The sequence below is a fragment of the Tinamus guttatus genome, unplaced genomic scaffold (genome assembly GCF_059628265.1).
Source record: "Tinamus guttatus ecotype Peru unplaced genomic scaffold, ASM5962826v1 Tinamus_guttatus_pri_ptg000242l, whole genome shotgun sequence".
Taxonomy (NCBI): domain Eukaryota; kingdom Metazoa; phylum Chordata; class Aves; order Tinamiformes; family Tinamidae; genus Tinamus; species Tinamus guttatus.
The window spans coordinates 6,819,482-6,836,038 of record NW_028288776.1 but is presented as its reverse complement, the minus strand read 5'-3'; the positions used below and the strand labels follow the sequence as shown (position 1 = coordinate 6,836,038).

General features: G+C 55.6%; 1 protein-coding gene across 1 annotated transcript in view; it reads left to right on the top strand.

Moving 5' to 3' along the window:
• Positions 1–16,557, top strand: part of ZSWIM5 (zinc finger SWIM-type containing 5) — a 95,659-nt gene that overhangs the window by 77,642 nt on the left and 1,460 nt on the right. Inside the window, exons 5-13 of the mRNA XM_088526129.1 lie at positions 4,682–4,861; positions 7,958–8,134; positions 9,325–9,471; positions 10,436–10,573; positions 11,102–11,362; positions 12,209–12,344; positions 13,708–13,865; positions 15,901–16,064; positions 16,266–16,347. Of these exons, the coding sequence (XP_088382255.1) occupies positions 4,682–4,861; positions 7,958–8,134; positions 9,325–9,471; positions 10,436–10,573; positions 11,102–11,362; positions 12,209–12,344; positions 13,708–13,865; positions 15,901–16,064; positions 16,266–16,347 (1,443 nt within the window). The remainder of the gene's footprint in view (positions 1–4,681; positions 4,862–7,957; positions 8,135–9,324; positions 9,472–10,435; positions 10,574–11,101; positions 11,363–12,208; positions 12,345–13,707; positions 13,866–15,900; positions 16,065–16,265; positions 16,348–16,557) is intronic.

Below are 16,557 nucleotides of genomic sequence, written 5' to 3'. Positions count from 1 at the left end.
GGTTAATTCTGGTTAGGCATCTTAGGCACTGGCTAAACTGACTGATACCGTGTTACCATTAGGAAAAAAAAAACATTCAGATGACATGGGCCAGGACGGGTTGGTTGTGTGGTGGAGTTTTGTACAAGACCTGCATGTCCTGTATATGCCCTTCAGTGCAAAGGAGATTGCTATAAAAATCCCTTAGGAAAATGGGGGGAAGAGCAGGCTGCTGAACACAGTAAGTCCTTCAGCCAAAGGGTATCTCATAAAGTATCTCTCCACATTCACCCCGCTCTTACAGTTTTCCTTAAGTATCTGTCCCTGCCTGCTGTGTGGGGTGGGATACCTGGTAGAAGGAGCTTTGGTCTGAGTCATAGGAGCAGTGCTTATGGCAGGAATTCCTGGAACTCATTGATTCACAGGCTGTCACTGTCCAGAGCGGTAGCACCGTGTGTGGCTGCCACAAAATGACGTAGCTTGAGAATCCCCTCTAGAAAATCACACTGCCGTGAGCACTGTGCTCCACAAAGTGCCTCAGAACTGACAATCAGCTGCCAGTTTGTTTTGGCTTTCAGAATGTCCTTGACTTGCTCTCTCTAGCACGGGGGGTCACAGGGGAGAAGCTCTCCCTTCTCGCTGTGCCGTTACAGTAACGGGTGGAAGCTCCAGCTGAGATTGCAGCCTCTTGTCCCGAATGCTGAACAGACGCGAACAGAGCTGTGAGATTTGAAAAACTGGCCAAACATTGCAGAGAAAGGGCCGGGCAGGGCCAGGATGCCTCACTTCTGCATGAGGTTCCCTAGATGGAAATCAGCATGTAGGCTCTAGAGAGCTGTTCTGTGCTTGCTTGCCAAGAAGATATTTCCAGGATTTGGGGATGCTGCAGCTAGATGGCTGGATGCACAAGAATCCCAGGGAGGTGGCCAAATCTACCAAGCCAGAATTTCCACACGGAAGAAAGACAACACATCTGTGAAATATGGATGTATGAAGGCCTTGAGGCAGGAAACAGTTTGCCCAGAATTACAAGTTAGTTGGCCTGAATTTAAACTAGATATCCAAGCCAAGAGCCCTCCCAGCATACATCAGGGGTAAGTGGTCACTTTTTAGTCCTCACCTAACTGTGCAAGGAACCATTTGGTGCGTTCGGTTCACTCAGCAATGCCAGGGGAAGCGATAGTGAGTCCTCATCAGCAGATGGCAAGAGGGCTGAGGAACATCAAGTCCTAACGAGGCAGGATTGGTGTGACAGCAGGTGAAACGTGGTGCCAGCCAACACGCGTCAGAGAACGGCTCGCCTGGCGCAGGCAGTCGGGGAGAGCTGGGCACTGTCGTGCAGAAAAGAAGCCCCTGCAGAGAGCGTGGGGATGGTGCAAGCAGTGACCAAGGCAGCATGCGCAGAGGGTGATTCTCGGAACGGAGACTCATCTGACCCTTAAAGCAGTTCCTGGTGTATTTGGCCCTGCACCACATTGGCTCTAGGAACAGAGCATCCCATTAAAAGGAGGAGCGGAAACACGGAGGCATCAAGAAGAGCAATGAACTGGTCATGTTCGCTAGTAACAGATATGAGCAGTGCAGAGAGGCTTCATGGTGCTGGTGGACATGTCACAGGGCAGGTCCTGCTCCCACTGCCAGGGCCAAGGGGTGCCCAGCAAGAGGACACCCGTTTTCAGCTGTGGCGTTGTGAGGTGCTCAGAGTAGGATCCCAAGAAATTATTTTGGGCTCATGTTTAATGATTAATCATTGATTTTTTTTTTAATTTTTTTTTTTTACAAAAACTGCATTGCAGACTTGTGGGGCATTGCAAGATCAGCCTCAAAGAAGATTGCAGATTTATACTGGGTAAAATGTAAAGGATTTTGCAGGCTTTCAAAGTTTTTTTTTTTAAAAAAAAAAAAGGAAAAAAAAAAGAGTGGCAGGGGGACAACATGATTTGCTTGTGCGTGTGCTGCAGCTGCACATCTATTGCACTGTCTGCTGGGGAGCCAAAGGATGGACCTGTTGGGAAGAGAGCTGGGCAGCGTGGGAGTGTTTGCCCTGGCGCATTAGTACTTATGATTAAAGCCTAATTACAAAAAATAGACGAAAAACCAGCTGAAGTGCAGCCTGACCTTAATCTGCCTGGAGACGGGTTTATTTATCTCTGCCACTTGTTTACAGTGGGGAATTTCAGCAGATTAGGCTGGGGAAGCAACCCTGTGGGAAAGGGGAGAATTTCTTTGATGCTGGAAGCAGCAGTGCAGGAGGGGAGCGCTCGTCCTCTGCGAGGCCGTGGCCGGGAGGCTCCGGTGACCCCTCTCCCTCTGCCGAGCCCCGTAATCAAGAAGCAGTTTTGTTTAGAGGCTTAGCTTAATCGTGATCTGCTGTTGTGTTCCCCACTTAACCTTCTGCTGTCGGGAAGTTTGGAGGAAGGTTTCTGCAGCGCGTGGGCAGATGCGGAGTCTGACCCAGCTCAGCGTATCAGCCCGCGGACAGGGTCAGTGGTGCCGTCAGCTGATGTCACTTAATTAAAAGGCTCAGAAAACTCTTTTTTATTTCCCATTCCCCAGATAGCTATCATGGCAGTTCCCCACTGAGGCAGATGTGAATCCCTCTCTCCTGTGCTCACTGCATCCCCTCTTGTCCCAGGAAGGGTGGAAGGAGCTTGGAGGCTCCTGGAATAGGGTGCCAAGTCATGAGCATCGTGGTGGGGTTGCAGGAGCCAAAACTCCGGTGGACTCATCACGTTCCTGAAAGCGGTGGAGCCGGAGTCTCGTTACCGCCCCTCAGCCGAGCGCCCAGCTGGCCCTCGGTACCTCCCTGCTGTCCGAAGCGGCTCCCGAGTCAGAGGTTTGGGGAGAACCTCATTTCCAGGGCCTGATGTGTCACCGAGGCTGCATCCCCACAAGCTTCCCTGCAGCTGTGGGCCCTGGGGCCCTTCGGCAGCCCTGCTCGTCTCCGAATGCTGCGCAGGGCACAGATGGGGCCCTTGTCCCGCTCTCCGCTCGCTGCTGTCGCTGGCTCCCGGCAGGATAATGCTGCTCTGTTCCTTTTCCCCCGCGGGCATTTTGGTGATTAGGCAGTGGCTGAGGCTTTGCCTCTCATACTGTAAGTTGCTGCTCTGTAGTTGCTGCTAAGCCACTTAGCGGAGCATTCCCGGCATTTAGTTTTCGGCGGCGGGGAAATGCCTGGCTTCACATTCCAGCCCCGCTAAGGCACGTCCGGCAGGGAGATAACGGCCCAGGAGCCACCCTGCTCCGCAGGGACCTACCCGGAGCCCTGTCCATGGAGGAGAGCTGCTGCCCCCTGCCCTGCGCTGTGCGACTGACAGCAGGGCAGCTTTTGAAAGGGCTATTGAATGTTGTTCGGTAGCCGTGCTGGCTACCATGCTATTTCCTGGTGCGGTACTGCTGCCACCGCCATCAGGATGCCCCAATGTCCCTCCCGCTGAGCACAGCTGCTGAGTGCCCTTACAGCACTTACACGTGCCCTTACAGCATGCACGGCCCTTGGCGCGACGTGTGAGCAAGCGCGGGGCTGGGTTAGCGACTGAAACCACCGCGCGAGTGTCCAGGCAGAGCGAAAGCCACGCTCTGAGACTGGGAGAGGATGGCTGGGTTCAAACCACACGTTGCTGTGGGTGGAAGGCTTCCACTCAGTCCTCGGATGTGGGAATGGGAATTTGGGCAGTTTGGCAGCAGCCCCAGGAAGGCAGCTGTGGCCAACGTTGTGCTTGGAGGTTGTCCTCAGAGGCGTTTGCAGGGTGAAATGGGAAGAAGATGAGAATACAAGTGACTTCATGGCAGCTTCAGGGCCTGAGAGTGATGGGGAGGAAGTGGACGGGAGTTGCCGGGACTTGCCTCTCCACATGCAGCTCCTGCTCCTCCTGCAGCCCCAGGTGATGATGTTTGCACCTCTGTGAGCTGCTGCAGCCCCGCTCAAAGCCGGAGAGTGACGTGGGTTTGCTTAGCAGCACCAGTGTCAGCCCTTTCTGATAAAATAATTAGTTGGATCCTAATGATAACATAACGTCCTCGGGCCTGGTTTTGCCTCTCGTGGTGCACAGCACCTCCACTTGCAGAAGTCTCGTGCCTCGGAGGGCTCCTGCCTGCAAGACATCAAGCCAAACTTCAGGTTCCTCTGCTGCAGTCTGGGGGCTACTGGGGATTAAAAAAGAGGAAGGAAGAAAAAAAAAAGAAATAAAGGAAGAAAATACACTAAATCTCCTTTTTAAATAGTTGAATGCAAATGGCCCCAAGAACAATGGCAGATGAAATAGCATTCGGAGCAGGCTTTAAACTGCTTGGAACGTGGGTAGGATCAAAATCAGGTTAGTCTTTGGAGATACAGACTCTGCAGCTTGCCAGGGTGTTTTTAAGCATGCTTTGATGTGTAGTTCAAACGCTAGATTTGTCCTGGCAGACAGCACTCACAAATTCATACACAGACGATCGCTTCCTCCCTCCTCCTCACTGTCCCCCATCTCCTGAGATTATAATTTAGCTTCATTACAGCGGAGTTTCACTTTTATTTAAAAGCTGTCTAAATCCCCCTCCTGGGTGTGTGCATTATGCTGGGATGAGTTCATGGACGCCATCAAAACGTCCCTGGCTTTCGTGCAAGTGCGGCAGCGGCGGCGCAGAGGCCGGGCGGTGCGGGAGAGCTTTGCCCCGCGGGGACAGCCCGGCACGTTCTTGATCTCCTCGCTTTGTTTAGGGGCGCTGTGGGTGTGCGTCGTGCTGAACCCGCACTGCAAGCTGGAAGAGAAATCCTGCTGGCTGCGGCAGCTGCGCAAGTGGGGCGAGATGGACGTGTGTCCCCTGGAAGACGGCAATTACGGCAATGAGCTTCCCAACATCACCAACGCGCTGACGCAGAGCTCCAGTCACAGCCAAGGTGAGTCCAGGCTAGGGGGAATGGAAATCCATCCCGCGGCCACAGAGTTTGGATCCAGGTCAGAACTTGCCCCAGGAGCTTGCTGGGTCTGTCACCAGCTCCTGCAGGCCAGGCCTTGTGCCTTGGGCTAGTCTGTCCTGGCCCCAGCGGGGTAAAACTGCTGCTTCAGTGGAGGGCAGCCCAGGTGTGGTGGAGCTTTGGCCACAGGAAAGTTTCCCTAACTGCCAAATTCTTTGATTCACTGAGATTTGAGTGATGTTTTTTTAAAGTTTGCCTTTTGTGAGCTTCTGGGTTGCTTCATTTAAAGCTCATTTCATGCCTGTCTGAAGGACTGTGCAGTGATCAGAAAGGCAGTTCCATCAAGCTCAGCGCTTCGGTTGCACAGACGAAAGTCAGCGCCGCGGAGTCCTGGCACGTGGATGTGTGCGAGTGCCGAGCCCTGGCTCGGGGCTGCTCCTTCTGACGTCAACGGGAAGCCTACCCGGGGCTCCGTAAGGAGCAGAGTTAGTGCCCCCAAAGCAGATCACAGGGAAGAGAGACCCCTGCGCAGCGCAAAGCTGTGAGGATGCAGCAGGATGTGCCAGTCAGGTTGCCCCGTCCCCGCGGGCGCAGAGCAGGGAGCCGTGCTCGGGCGGAGGACCAGAAAGCTCATGTGGCTTCAGGCACCGCTCACCCCGCGGCCGTCCCCAACGAGCAGGTTGGCGTCCCTCCTTCCTCCTGTCATCCCGCGGGTGATGTCTCTGGGAGACAGAGTGATGCAAAACGCTTCACAGGCTCTGATTTTAGAGACGCTCGAAAATGTTTGATTCCAGGCTGCCCCTTGGGTGCGTTTAGTGGTGTTTTGAGCATGAAATCACAGTTAAAGGCCCCTCTAATGACTTGAGAGCTCGAGGACGCTCAGACCTGGTGAACAGGTACGTGGCCGCGTCGGCGCGGAGCTGAGCCCCGCGACCGGTGCTGGGGAGGGGAAGCCCCGAGGTGACGCAGCCCCTTTCCAGCGCTCAGCGTGGCTGTTCAAGTGGTAGCTGGAGCGGTTCAGCAGACGAGTCGTTACCCAGGGCTGCTAAAAGCAGTTCAAGCGCAGAGCACGAACAAAGCACCTCAGTTGTGGGGTTGTTCATTAGCGCTAAAGTATTTTCTCGACCCCTGACAAAGCATTTGATCCCTTTATGTTTAAGCACTTTTTTTTCCCTTTTCCTTTTGCCTGGAATAGACATTAATTGAAACTTACTGCTCTTACAGTGCCTCCATCTGCGCCGCTATAATTGGTCTTTGGTGTATTACGTGCAGCCGGAGCGGGAAGAAGAGAGCGGGGAAGGCAGCCGTGCTGCGAAGGAAACTTCGCTCTTCGGGGTGTAATTAGTGCTCTCGGCTTCCCCCGCGGCTCGGGAGAGGGGCCGGCCCGACAGCCCCTTGCAGCTCGGCCCAGGGCCATACGCGCCCGCTGCGCGGCGCGTCCTCGGGGACCCGCGTAACCCCAGCGCGGCCTCGCGCCCTGTTCCTGGCTCCCCGCTCCAGCGCTCCCGGCTCTGCCAAGGATTCGCTCCGGCATTCGAGGCAGGTCGCTGGGGCGAAGCAGGTCACGTTTTTAGACACGCAGAGACTTTCCAAAGCGCCTCTGCTGCTCAGCCCGTGCCGAGAGCGTCCCCTCGTCCCTCTGCTGCTGCCCGCCCGAGGCAGACGCTGGAAGCAGAGCTGATCCAGGAGGTGTCCCGGGGTTAATGGTTGTGAATATGCAAATACTGCTGCAAATTGTTGCCAGTCTCTTTTATTACTGAAAGATAAACACTGCTTCCTGAAATGCTTCCTGTTAAAGTAAACCTGCTGGCTGGGGAAGGATTGGTTCAGTACATGGGAACACCTGTTTAATTTCTCTCCACCTCAGGGTGCCTGCAGCATTCAGGGTAATTGCTTGCTGCCATCGTTTCCAGAGTGTGTTTATCCAGCCTCCCCGATTCAGCTTTGAGCAGAGCCTTTTGTTTTCCCTCCTCAAATTCGTTCAACTTGGCCATCTCGCAGGCTGCAGGACGCAGCACTGAGCATTGCAACGTGCGTGAGGCTTCCTGTCCTGCAGCCTTTTTTGCTGCTGTGTCCCAGCGTGGCCGAGCTGGTGACAGGGGGGAGCTGCAGCCTTCTCCCTGCAAACTACCTGTGTGATTTGTCAGAGAAAAGAAGTTCACCTTTTGCCCCAGTGTTCTTGCTTAGGAAGCAAGCAGGCAGTGTCCTTCTGCTGCTGCTCAACAGCACTGTCCAAGAAAAACGATGACCCAAGGGAAATCTCAGCTCAGAAGAGCCAGATGAGGCAGTTGCCTGAATCATTGGAGAGCAGGTAGTGACTAGAATAGGCAGCATTTGGATTTACCAGTAGTATCAGCCCGGGTGTGTGGGCAGAGCCCTCTGTCTCCAGAGGCAGAGGGACCACACGGATAGACATGCGTGTAGGAAGCAGACTGTTCCCTTTTTCTCTTCCGTTAATACAGAGCAAGTTGTGTTATTTTGGGTTGCATAATAACAGAGCAGCCCTTGCTAGCTTTGAATAACGTCAGTTTAGGTACCGAGCAGCCTGGCTGCAAACATGGGCACAGGCAGGTGACTGCTGCAGCGCCGCGGGTTTGGGATGGTGCCGTCTCCTCCCTGCCCGGCCCTCTTGCCTGTTCTGCAGTGTTTCCTGGGAAGATGGTTCCCCACTGCCCAGAGGGCCAGCGGGACCTGCTGTCACAGGTCCCTTTGCGAGCCCAGTGCTGTGCCCTGTGCTTTCCCCTCGGGGCTGCAGTGTTGATTTTGTTGAGGCAGCAGCTTTGTACGTGACAGCAGATCAGCGTCAGAAGCCAATGGCAGGAGTCGGATGGGGCCGGCAGCGGCTCCGCGCTTGCTGGCAGGGTCCTTGAGAGAAGGACTCGCCACGTCTCGGTTGTTCTGTGCTCCGAGCCGGGAGCAGCAGTGCTGGCTGAGCTGCTCCCAGCTAACGGCCCTCACCGTCACCTTGAGCATCCCGGAGCTGAACACGGAGGCTCCCATGCAGGAGCTGTTCCTGCTGCGGGGCTGCCGGTGGATCCCGCTGCTTCCCCGAGGCACTCACAGTATTTCTCTTTGCAGACTCCCTGGCCAGGCCCCGACGAACCGTGTTCACCCGTGCGATCGAGGGCTGTGACCTGCACTGGCAGGACAGCCACTTGCAGCGCATCATTAGCAGCGACTTCTACGTGTCTCCCAGCTACCAGCGCGAGGGCGAGAGCCTCCTCTTCAACGCGCAGGGGCAGCCGCTGTGGCTAGGTGAGCGCGCAGAGCTGCGGCCCGACGCGGCCGAGCTGCCCCGCCGGGCGCCGGGGCTCTGCTAGCCCGGTCCTCCCCGTGGGGAAACCCCACGATCTTCCTGTTTGCAAACTGCTTCATCCTAGATGGAAAGCACCTCCTTGCCCCTAGCCTTAGGAACGAGCAGCAAGGCCCGATGTGCAGGTGTTTGTTCTTACCCTTATTTCCTGTGTGTTCCCTGTGGGTGACACTTGCAATATGGAAACCCCATTTGTGGAGGTGGCTGTCTGCATTTTCAGTGCTCTCTGATCTCTTTCAGGAATAGAATAGATTCCCTGCCCATAACTTTAGATCTTCTGTGTTTGGTTTTTCCCCCTGCCCTCTCTCCATTGGTTGGACATTTGCAAGAATATGAGATTTTCACTGCTTATTATGCAGCATGTCATGTCATCTGTTCCTGCTCACTTCTCAGTCAGTTATAATCCTCTCCACAGTTGCTTGTGACTTCAGGTGAGCAGTGAGCAGCAGGAGCGGATGAATTTCTAGGCAACTGTGAGTCTTGTGGAGAATTCACGCAACTGTTCCTAATAATAAAACACCAGGTAGGAGACAGCAGAAGAGACACAGTTTCTGCAGAACTCACTCCATGGAGGCATCAAGGAAGTAGTTCAAAATGTCATCCCAAATATGCTGGTTCTCCCAGCACAGTGCAGAGGCACATTGCCTTAATCTGTATATCTCCTACGTAATGAGAGCAGGGAGTTGTTGAAGGAGATGGAGAGAGGTGGCTGGATGAGCACCAATGAAAATAGACTGTAAAATGGGCAGATTTTAGAAGAGGTAAGAGGCAGGGTTATAACAGCCTGTGTTTGGATCTGTGATGTTACAGCAGGGGCACACAAAAATGCTTCCAATAGGCTATACCAGTTATACCAGGTTTTTTTGAGGTGAGTGTTTAGGTACTGCAACAGCTGCCACAGGTGGAATGTGATGGGAGTCCCATTAGTATTCCTGGGAAGCATCCGTGCCACGAGCGGTGAGTCGAATGGCTTTAAACGAGAGCAGGAGTTTAAGTGGGTGTGGGGAAGATAACAGAAAAAAAAAATGCCCAGAAAACGGATGCTCTTAGGCTCTTTCCCTCTTCAGTAACATCCCAGAGGTTTCTGCATTTCTCTGGCTCAGCTGTGCCCGTGTCTGACCTTGCCTTGCAGAGCACGTCCCGACAGCCTGTGCTCGGGTGGATGCGCTGCGCTCCCACGGGTATCCCAGGGAAGCTCTCCGACTGACGGTTGCCATAATCAACACCTTGCGACTGCAGCAGCAAAGGCAGCTGGAGATATATAAGCACCAGAAGAAAGGTACGACCAGGGCTGCTGCAGAAGGATCCTGCTGGGTCTGGCTGGTGGTGGCGCAGCTGCTTGGGAAGGTCCTCTCCACCCCAGAGAGTGGTGCTGGCCCAGACTGCTCGCACCCTAGAATGACAAATTGATGCACACGGTTGAAGCAACCAGTGTTGGCACCCACATCTTCAGGACAGAGAGGAGCCCACTAACACACGAGGTCTCCGGGCTGCTTCAGAAACCGTTTGTGCTGCCACTGTTGCCATGTGTGCTGCATGCAAGGGCTGTGCAGGTGGTGCCTGCGTTAAAGAGAAGCTGCTTGTCAGCAGAGCTGCAGTAACTGGCTGCCCATTCTACCTGGACGTTGCAGTTGCAGAGTAAAACGTACCAGGAGACAAGAGCAGCGTTCTTCATTTTGCGGTTGCAGTCGGCAGAGAGCTGGGGTCAGCTACTACAATGCAGCTGATGGGGGTAGCTCCTCGGGGCCTTGCTAGCTCAGACAGCTGCAGGTCATCAAAAGATGGAGCTTTTAAAAATCATTGAGATCTTTCTTCCCTCCAGAGAGATTTCTACTCATGTTTCCAAAACATACCCAGGCTGCCATTGCGGATGAGTCGATAAGCTGCAGGTCTTACTTTACAGACTCTGTCTTGGGTTCTGCAATGCATCCACCATTTCTCTTCCCTTGTGTCCCCCTGGAGCAAAGAACAAGCAGCTGCATCTTCTGTGCCCTTAATCGCATTCCCAGCAGATCAGGGACACTTTTTTGGTGGGTGGCTGCTCCCTGCAGCAGTGTGCGTGGCAGCTGAACTGCTTGTCTTCCTCTCCAACTAAGGTCCCGGAGTTGATTCCCAGTCTCTGGACGTCCCCTTGTCCTAAGCCACCAGTGTAAGGAAAGGCCTCTTGTCTCAGAGACGTTTCCAAGTGCAGAAACTGTCTTTAAATTCTTCACTTTTATTTTTCTTTTGTTTCTTTTCTGCAGAGCTGCTGCAGCGAGGGGCAACAACCATCACTAACTTGGAGGGCTGGGTAGGCCACCCTCTGAACCCCATCGGCTGCCTCTTCCTCACACTGACTGAAGCCTGTAGATTAGAAGAGGAAAATTGCCTTGAAATTTCAGGTATTGAGGCTGCTCCTTACTCTGTTCCAGGTGACTCCAGCTGAAATGTGCCCAGCAGGAAGGTCGAGGTGTAGCTCTTGAGCTCAGGATTCCTGGGCTCCAGATCTTCCCTCTCTCCCCATTTGGAGGAGCAGCCAGAAAAACACTGCAGTGCAGAGGGAGGGAAGTGGTGCCTTGACAGGCCCCAGGGTTTGCAGCTGGAGCAGAGCAGTGTAGCTGCATAGCAGAGCTGGGCCAGGTCATGCCAGCCCATGGGAAAGTTCTGGTTTTAACTGTTGCCCTGAAACACTTGGCTCAGGTCACCCTTGGCTCAGGTCTCCCTGCTCTGCTGTTAAGAGCAAGAAACAGGGCGAAGCCCCAGATTTTATCAAGAGATTTTATCCATCAATCAGGATATCTCCTTATCTGTGGCAGGTAGCAAGGGAAGCATGGTTCTTGCTTTTGAATTTTAGAGGTTTTGCTCTTTGCTGTGGATCTTTCACCTGGGAGGGCTGCTCTAACCCTGCGGCATCTCTCCCCTTCTTCCAGACACAGGAGACTCCAAACCCCCGGTGTACCAACACGTGCCCGTGGCCACCGGCAGCCAAGACAGCACCGAGTCCTACCTGTCCCTGGCCTTAGAGGTGGCGCTGATGGGGATGGGTCAGCAGAGGGTGATGCCTGAAGGCCTCTATGCCCAGGACAAGGTGTGTCGCAACGAGGAGCAGATCATAGCCCGGCTGCAGGACCTGGAGCTGGACCCAGTGCTGGTGCAGACCCTGCGCAAGCAGTGCATCCTGCTGCTGGAAGGTAGGGGCTTAGCACGGGAGGTAACTGGGAGCAGTGGGCTATGCTGGGGGCGCTTCATCCCTGTGTGGGGCCAGCCCCAGATGGGCTGATGCCTGTTGTGTTGCCCTGCAGAGCGTTACGTCAGGTTCCGGGCCACCACCAACACTCGAGCATCAAGGTTTTTTCATACTTTCTCCTCCAGTGATGCTGCTTGGCTTCACATTTCTCATATTTCGGGTTAGGCATCTGTTGCCTTTTGCTCCCGTCATGTTGTGCTGTTGTCAGTTTGGGTGATGAGCTTGGAGGCATCCAGGCAGCTCTGGGTTCGTGCATCTCTTGAATCACTGACCCCAGCCAAGAGGCTGTATGCAACTGCCTCACCTGGTTTGCAAAGAAAAAGGGGTTAGGGGGGTGCTTGCAGTGGTATTTTGAGGGAAACTCTGCTGCTCCTGTGAACCACTAGTCTGCATCTAGCTGGCTGCTGCGTCTCAGCTGGGTGTTGCAGCATCTCTGAGATGCTCTTTCCAGCACACAGGGCTCTGACCTGATCCTGGCTTCTTCCTCTGTGCACGGGTCTGTGGTGCTGGGGCTGGAGAAGAGCTGCTCTGCTCCTGTGCCATGATCCGGCACAGCAGGGGTTTGCTGGTGTCTCTAGAGCAGAGGCGTTGTGGAGGGGGGCATGAGGCACACGGCCCGAGCTTTGGAGGAACGTCGGCCTGAAAGGGTTTATACAAAACAAGCAAGCAGCCATTTGCCCTGCATCCAACCTTACTAATGCGCCAGAGAGCTGCCGAGCAGGATCTGGGGTGCAAACCCCAGCGAGAGTTCGTGCTGTGCGGGCGGCTGACGGGCTCTGCTTCTGCCTAGGCGGTCCCTTCAGCGGCCTGGGAGAGGTGATCCACCGGGAGAGCGTCCCCATGCACACCTTTGCCAAGTACCTGTTCTCCGCCCTGCTGCCCCACGACGCGGATCTGGCCTACAAGCTGGCTCTGCGGGCCATGAGGTTGGTGCCTGTTTCCTTCTCACTCTGCCCACGGTTTTTCCTTTCTGCTCTGCTCCACTGGGCAGCCAGGGCCTCTGGGCAACCTTAGAGCAAGGATGAGAGCAGAAGCAGGCCCAGGACTCGGCATCCTGCGCTGTGTGTCCTGGCTCCAGGTAGCTATGCGCCTGCTCCCTGTTTGGGTGATTCCAGGTTTTCAAGCTCCAATTTTTTCAATTCCAAAGGCATTTGCATGGGCTGACTGTTGGGCCTTCTCCCTGCAACTCGGAGAGAAATTTTGAGATTCCCCCTGCCTTGGGAAGAGCTGTTTAGGAGGCAGCCAGAGCAGAAGAGCAACCACAGTGCCCTGCAGTGCCTGGGGCCCCCGTGCCTAGCAGGACCTAAGGACTCAGGGGCTGTTCTGTGCTGGAGGACCCCGGGGAGCAAAGAGGGTCACCTGTGGCTGCTGAGCAGGATCAACACCCTGCCCTGGGAAAAGGACAGCCCCACTGCAGCCCACAGGGTTTGTCCTGCCAGGCTCAGTCACTGCCCACTCCTACAGAGGAGCAAAACGCACCATTCTGCACAGTGGCAGAGGGGATGTGCATCACGCTGCTCCCTAGTGTGTGTTGGTGCCTGGCCCTGCACCTAGCCAAGACCCCTTCGGTTGGGGGTCTCCGATCTGGGTGGCAAGATTTGGTCTTTGCTCTCGAGTGGGGGCCCCAGGCCCACAACCAGGGAAAGCAGAGCCTACCTGACCCTTGGTGCCCAGGGAGGCAGTTTCCTTCCTGCCCTGGCTGGCTGTCGAGCTGGTGACACTAGCACCAACTCATGTCAGGGCACGTGTAAGAGCTGACAAGGTTATGTCGCTGCGGCTAGCGAAGTGAGACCTCTGCTCCCCTTCCTGAGGCTTCCTTTTCCTCCAGGTTTTTCAGGCTTTTGCATATCCCTGCACCAGCAGGTAACCCAAAACCGCTGCAGAGGCCCTGGGGATCTGTGCTGCCGCTTCTGATCATAACCGGACGTTTTAAGAAGAAGCAGATGATAAAGCCAGGAGTTCTGCTTCACGCTTTGACATAAAAGCAGACCATAGGGAGGAGGGCTTTTTTCTTCCTTCCTTCCTGCCTTTTTTTTTTTTTTCCTGAGGTTTGTGTTTTTCCTTACAAGTTGATAAATCACTTCACGGATCATTCTCTCCCTTTCAAGTAGGTCTGTGCTTGATCCCGGTGCCCATGTGCTGCGCACGCCGCCCGGGAGCCCCCGCACGTGCGCGGCAGCAGGACGCGTTCAAAGGCACCGCCACGGCGAGCGGCCCTTCCTCGCCCCGCCAGCGCCGCGGGGGCCGTGCCGGCCCCTGACGTCGCTGCCTCTTCCGCTGTCCTTGCAGGCTGCCCGTGCTGGAGACCACGGCCCCGTCGGGCGACGTGACGCACCCCCACCACCTGGTCTCGGTGGTGCCCAGCAGATACCCGCGCTGGTTCACCCTGGGGCACCTGGAGTCGCAGCAGTGCGAGCTCGCCTCCACCATGCTCACGGCGGCCAAAGGTTGGTGCGGGGCCGGCGAGGCCCGGCGCGGTCGGACGCGCTGCCGGGGTAGTTTGCAGGTGCTCGTCCTGCGCCGCGGCCATTTCTCGCTCGGGCGCCGCGGGTGGCTTTCGGCAGCGCTGGCGATAGGAAACGGGTGTGTTGTGCGGGACACCGGGATCCCAGCTGCAAGCAGCTTGTAAAACACCTCCTCGCTGGTCTCCTGGGCCTCTTCATTTCCTGCCCAGGCCCAATGATGGAGGCTAGCAGAGGCTTCTCGTTAAACTTCCATTTGTTCAGAAACCACCTTCTGGCGGCAAACGCTCCGTGCCCGCCGTGGGCTGGCGAGCCAGGCATTTGGGGCTGGCGAGCCATCCAGCACAGCATCCACGGGCACCTCCAGAAAGCTGCAGCCTTGGTCTGCAACACCTGTTCCAGGGATGGCTGTGTCCTGTCTCCAAAGCGTGCTGAGCTGGTAGAGAGCTGGTGTCTGGACAGGAGGGGTTTATCCTTTCTTCTCCCTGACACGGCTTTACGGCCGTGAGTCTTATGCCAGGGCTATAGGCATTGCATTAAATCTGTTTTTATCCAACAGTTCTGAGTTCTCCCTCACCGCAGCATGTCCCGGTGCGATCCCATATCCTCACTGCATCTCTCACCTGCGCCCCCGTTAGCCATTTTAGGGAAACTTGGAATTTGGTGATGCTGCAAACGGCTGCTGTGCGTGGCAGGAGGTATTTTTAGCTATTAGTCATCCGAGCTGTCTGTGTGTGCCCAGGTGCAGCTTGAGGTTTGCTGTGTTTCTGTGCATTATTTGGCTTTTTTTTAACATGAGTTTCAGCTGCTCAGTTTATGACTGTGGGAGTAAAGCTCCATCTCAGACACCTCAGGTCCAGTAAAGCAGCAAACCCAGGTAGTCTTGGCCAGGCTTTGCTGTGGGAAGGGATTACAGCACAAAACAGTACGTGTGTGGAAAATGGCTGGGTCTTTTTTTTTGACACTCTAAACAAAGACTGACCTTTCCCCAGCCATTTAGCACTGGGCATCTCCCTATAGCTGTACTTTGCTGGGAGAAGTCTGTTTTACAGCCTTCGAACTTGAGCCCAGGGTAGATGGAATAAACCAGAGGTCAGAGGCCTTGGGAACATGCTGGACTGGAGACATCTGCTCTCGGACTAGCGAGGAACAGGCAGGAGGTCACTGCAGGCCAAGCCACACCGCTGCTCTTCCTAGCTCGGTGCCTGAGGCAGGAGATGCTCTTACATAGGAGAGGGCATAAGGTGGGCAGCGGGCCCAGGGTTTTGCACTTAGGGCTGAAAGCAATGGCCAGAATGGATGGAGGAGGTTCAAGCTGTCTCTCCCCAGCTGGAAATCCAGCACTGCTGCAGTTTTTCCAAGGCTGCAGAGTGAGGAGCCTTGTGCTCTCTTGCTGCGTGGCTGCAGGGATCAGGGTGCTGTGGCACAGAAGCTGCAGGCGGCTCCTACCAGGAACACTGGGCAGCGAGGTGGTGTCCTGCGGGCATCGTGGTGCTGTGTGTCCCGTCTGATGCAGCAGTGTGGAGATACCAGGGGACTGAGCCGCTCTGGGGGCAGGTGCTAATGTATTGGAAAGTATCTGGGGAGTGTTCTCCTCTTGGTGGATTTATCTTCTCTTTGAGGGAGGACTTTGAGTGCCCTTTCTAGGCTGCGTTGCCTCACACAACTCACGGACGAGAGACTAGAGCAGGGCCTGGAGGCCTGTGGCCTGAGCGGCTGCCCGTTCCTCCAAGAGGAGCCTGGCATTGGTGATTTATTGGCAAACTTGGCTGTCCTGTGGCCTGGTCCCCTGGCCACAGGATTGTCCTGTGGGGACAAAAAGGGGACAGATGTCTTATTTAGGTGTCAGACTGCAGGATCCTGTGTGCCTGCACATCCATGTGCACGTGTGGCTGGAGACGCCTCCCTGGCTGCGGGTTGGCCTTGCCCGAGGGCTGGTTTGCAGCACGGGGTGGGCAGGGAATAGGGTCCATGGCTGAGGGGCAGGCTGGGCCACCTGACCATCCTTGTGACCGTGCAGGGGACATGCTGCGCTTACGCACCGTGCTGGAGGCCATCCAGAAGAACATCCACTCCTCCTCCTTGATCTTCAAGCTGGCCCAGGACGCGTTCAAGATCGCCACGCCGGCTGACAGCAACTCGGACACGACGCTGCTCAACGTGGCGCTGGAGCTGGGCCTGCAGGTACGGCAACGCGCCGGGCGTCCTGCAGCCCTCTGCCCGCCTGGCTGCGGGGCTGGCCTTGGGTCTCCCCCAGGTGGCCTAGGACTCGCATGGAAGGAGTAGACTCCTATGGCCTTGAGTGGGGTAGCGCCGCCCCGGGAGGTCCTGGGTGACTGTGGGTGGCCCCGTGGGGCCGCTGGTCACCCTGGGTTTGCCTTGCAGGTGATGCGCATGACTCTGTCCACCCTCAACTGGCGGCGACGCGAGATGGTGAGGTGGCTGGTGACCTGTGCAACAGAAGTGGGTGAGTACCTGCTGCCTCGCTCTACCAGGGGAAACTGGCCTGCACGTGGTGGGAGCAAAGCGGGCAAGGGAAGTCCCAGGAGCAGTTTATAACCTTGGGGCAGGGTGCTGGAGGTCTCCTGAGCTTCCCTTTTCTTCTTGGGCAACTCAGTGCACCCCCAGAGCCATAGCAAGGAATGAATTTGGGTCTGGGACAGGTTCCCCCAAGTTG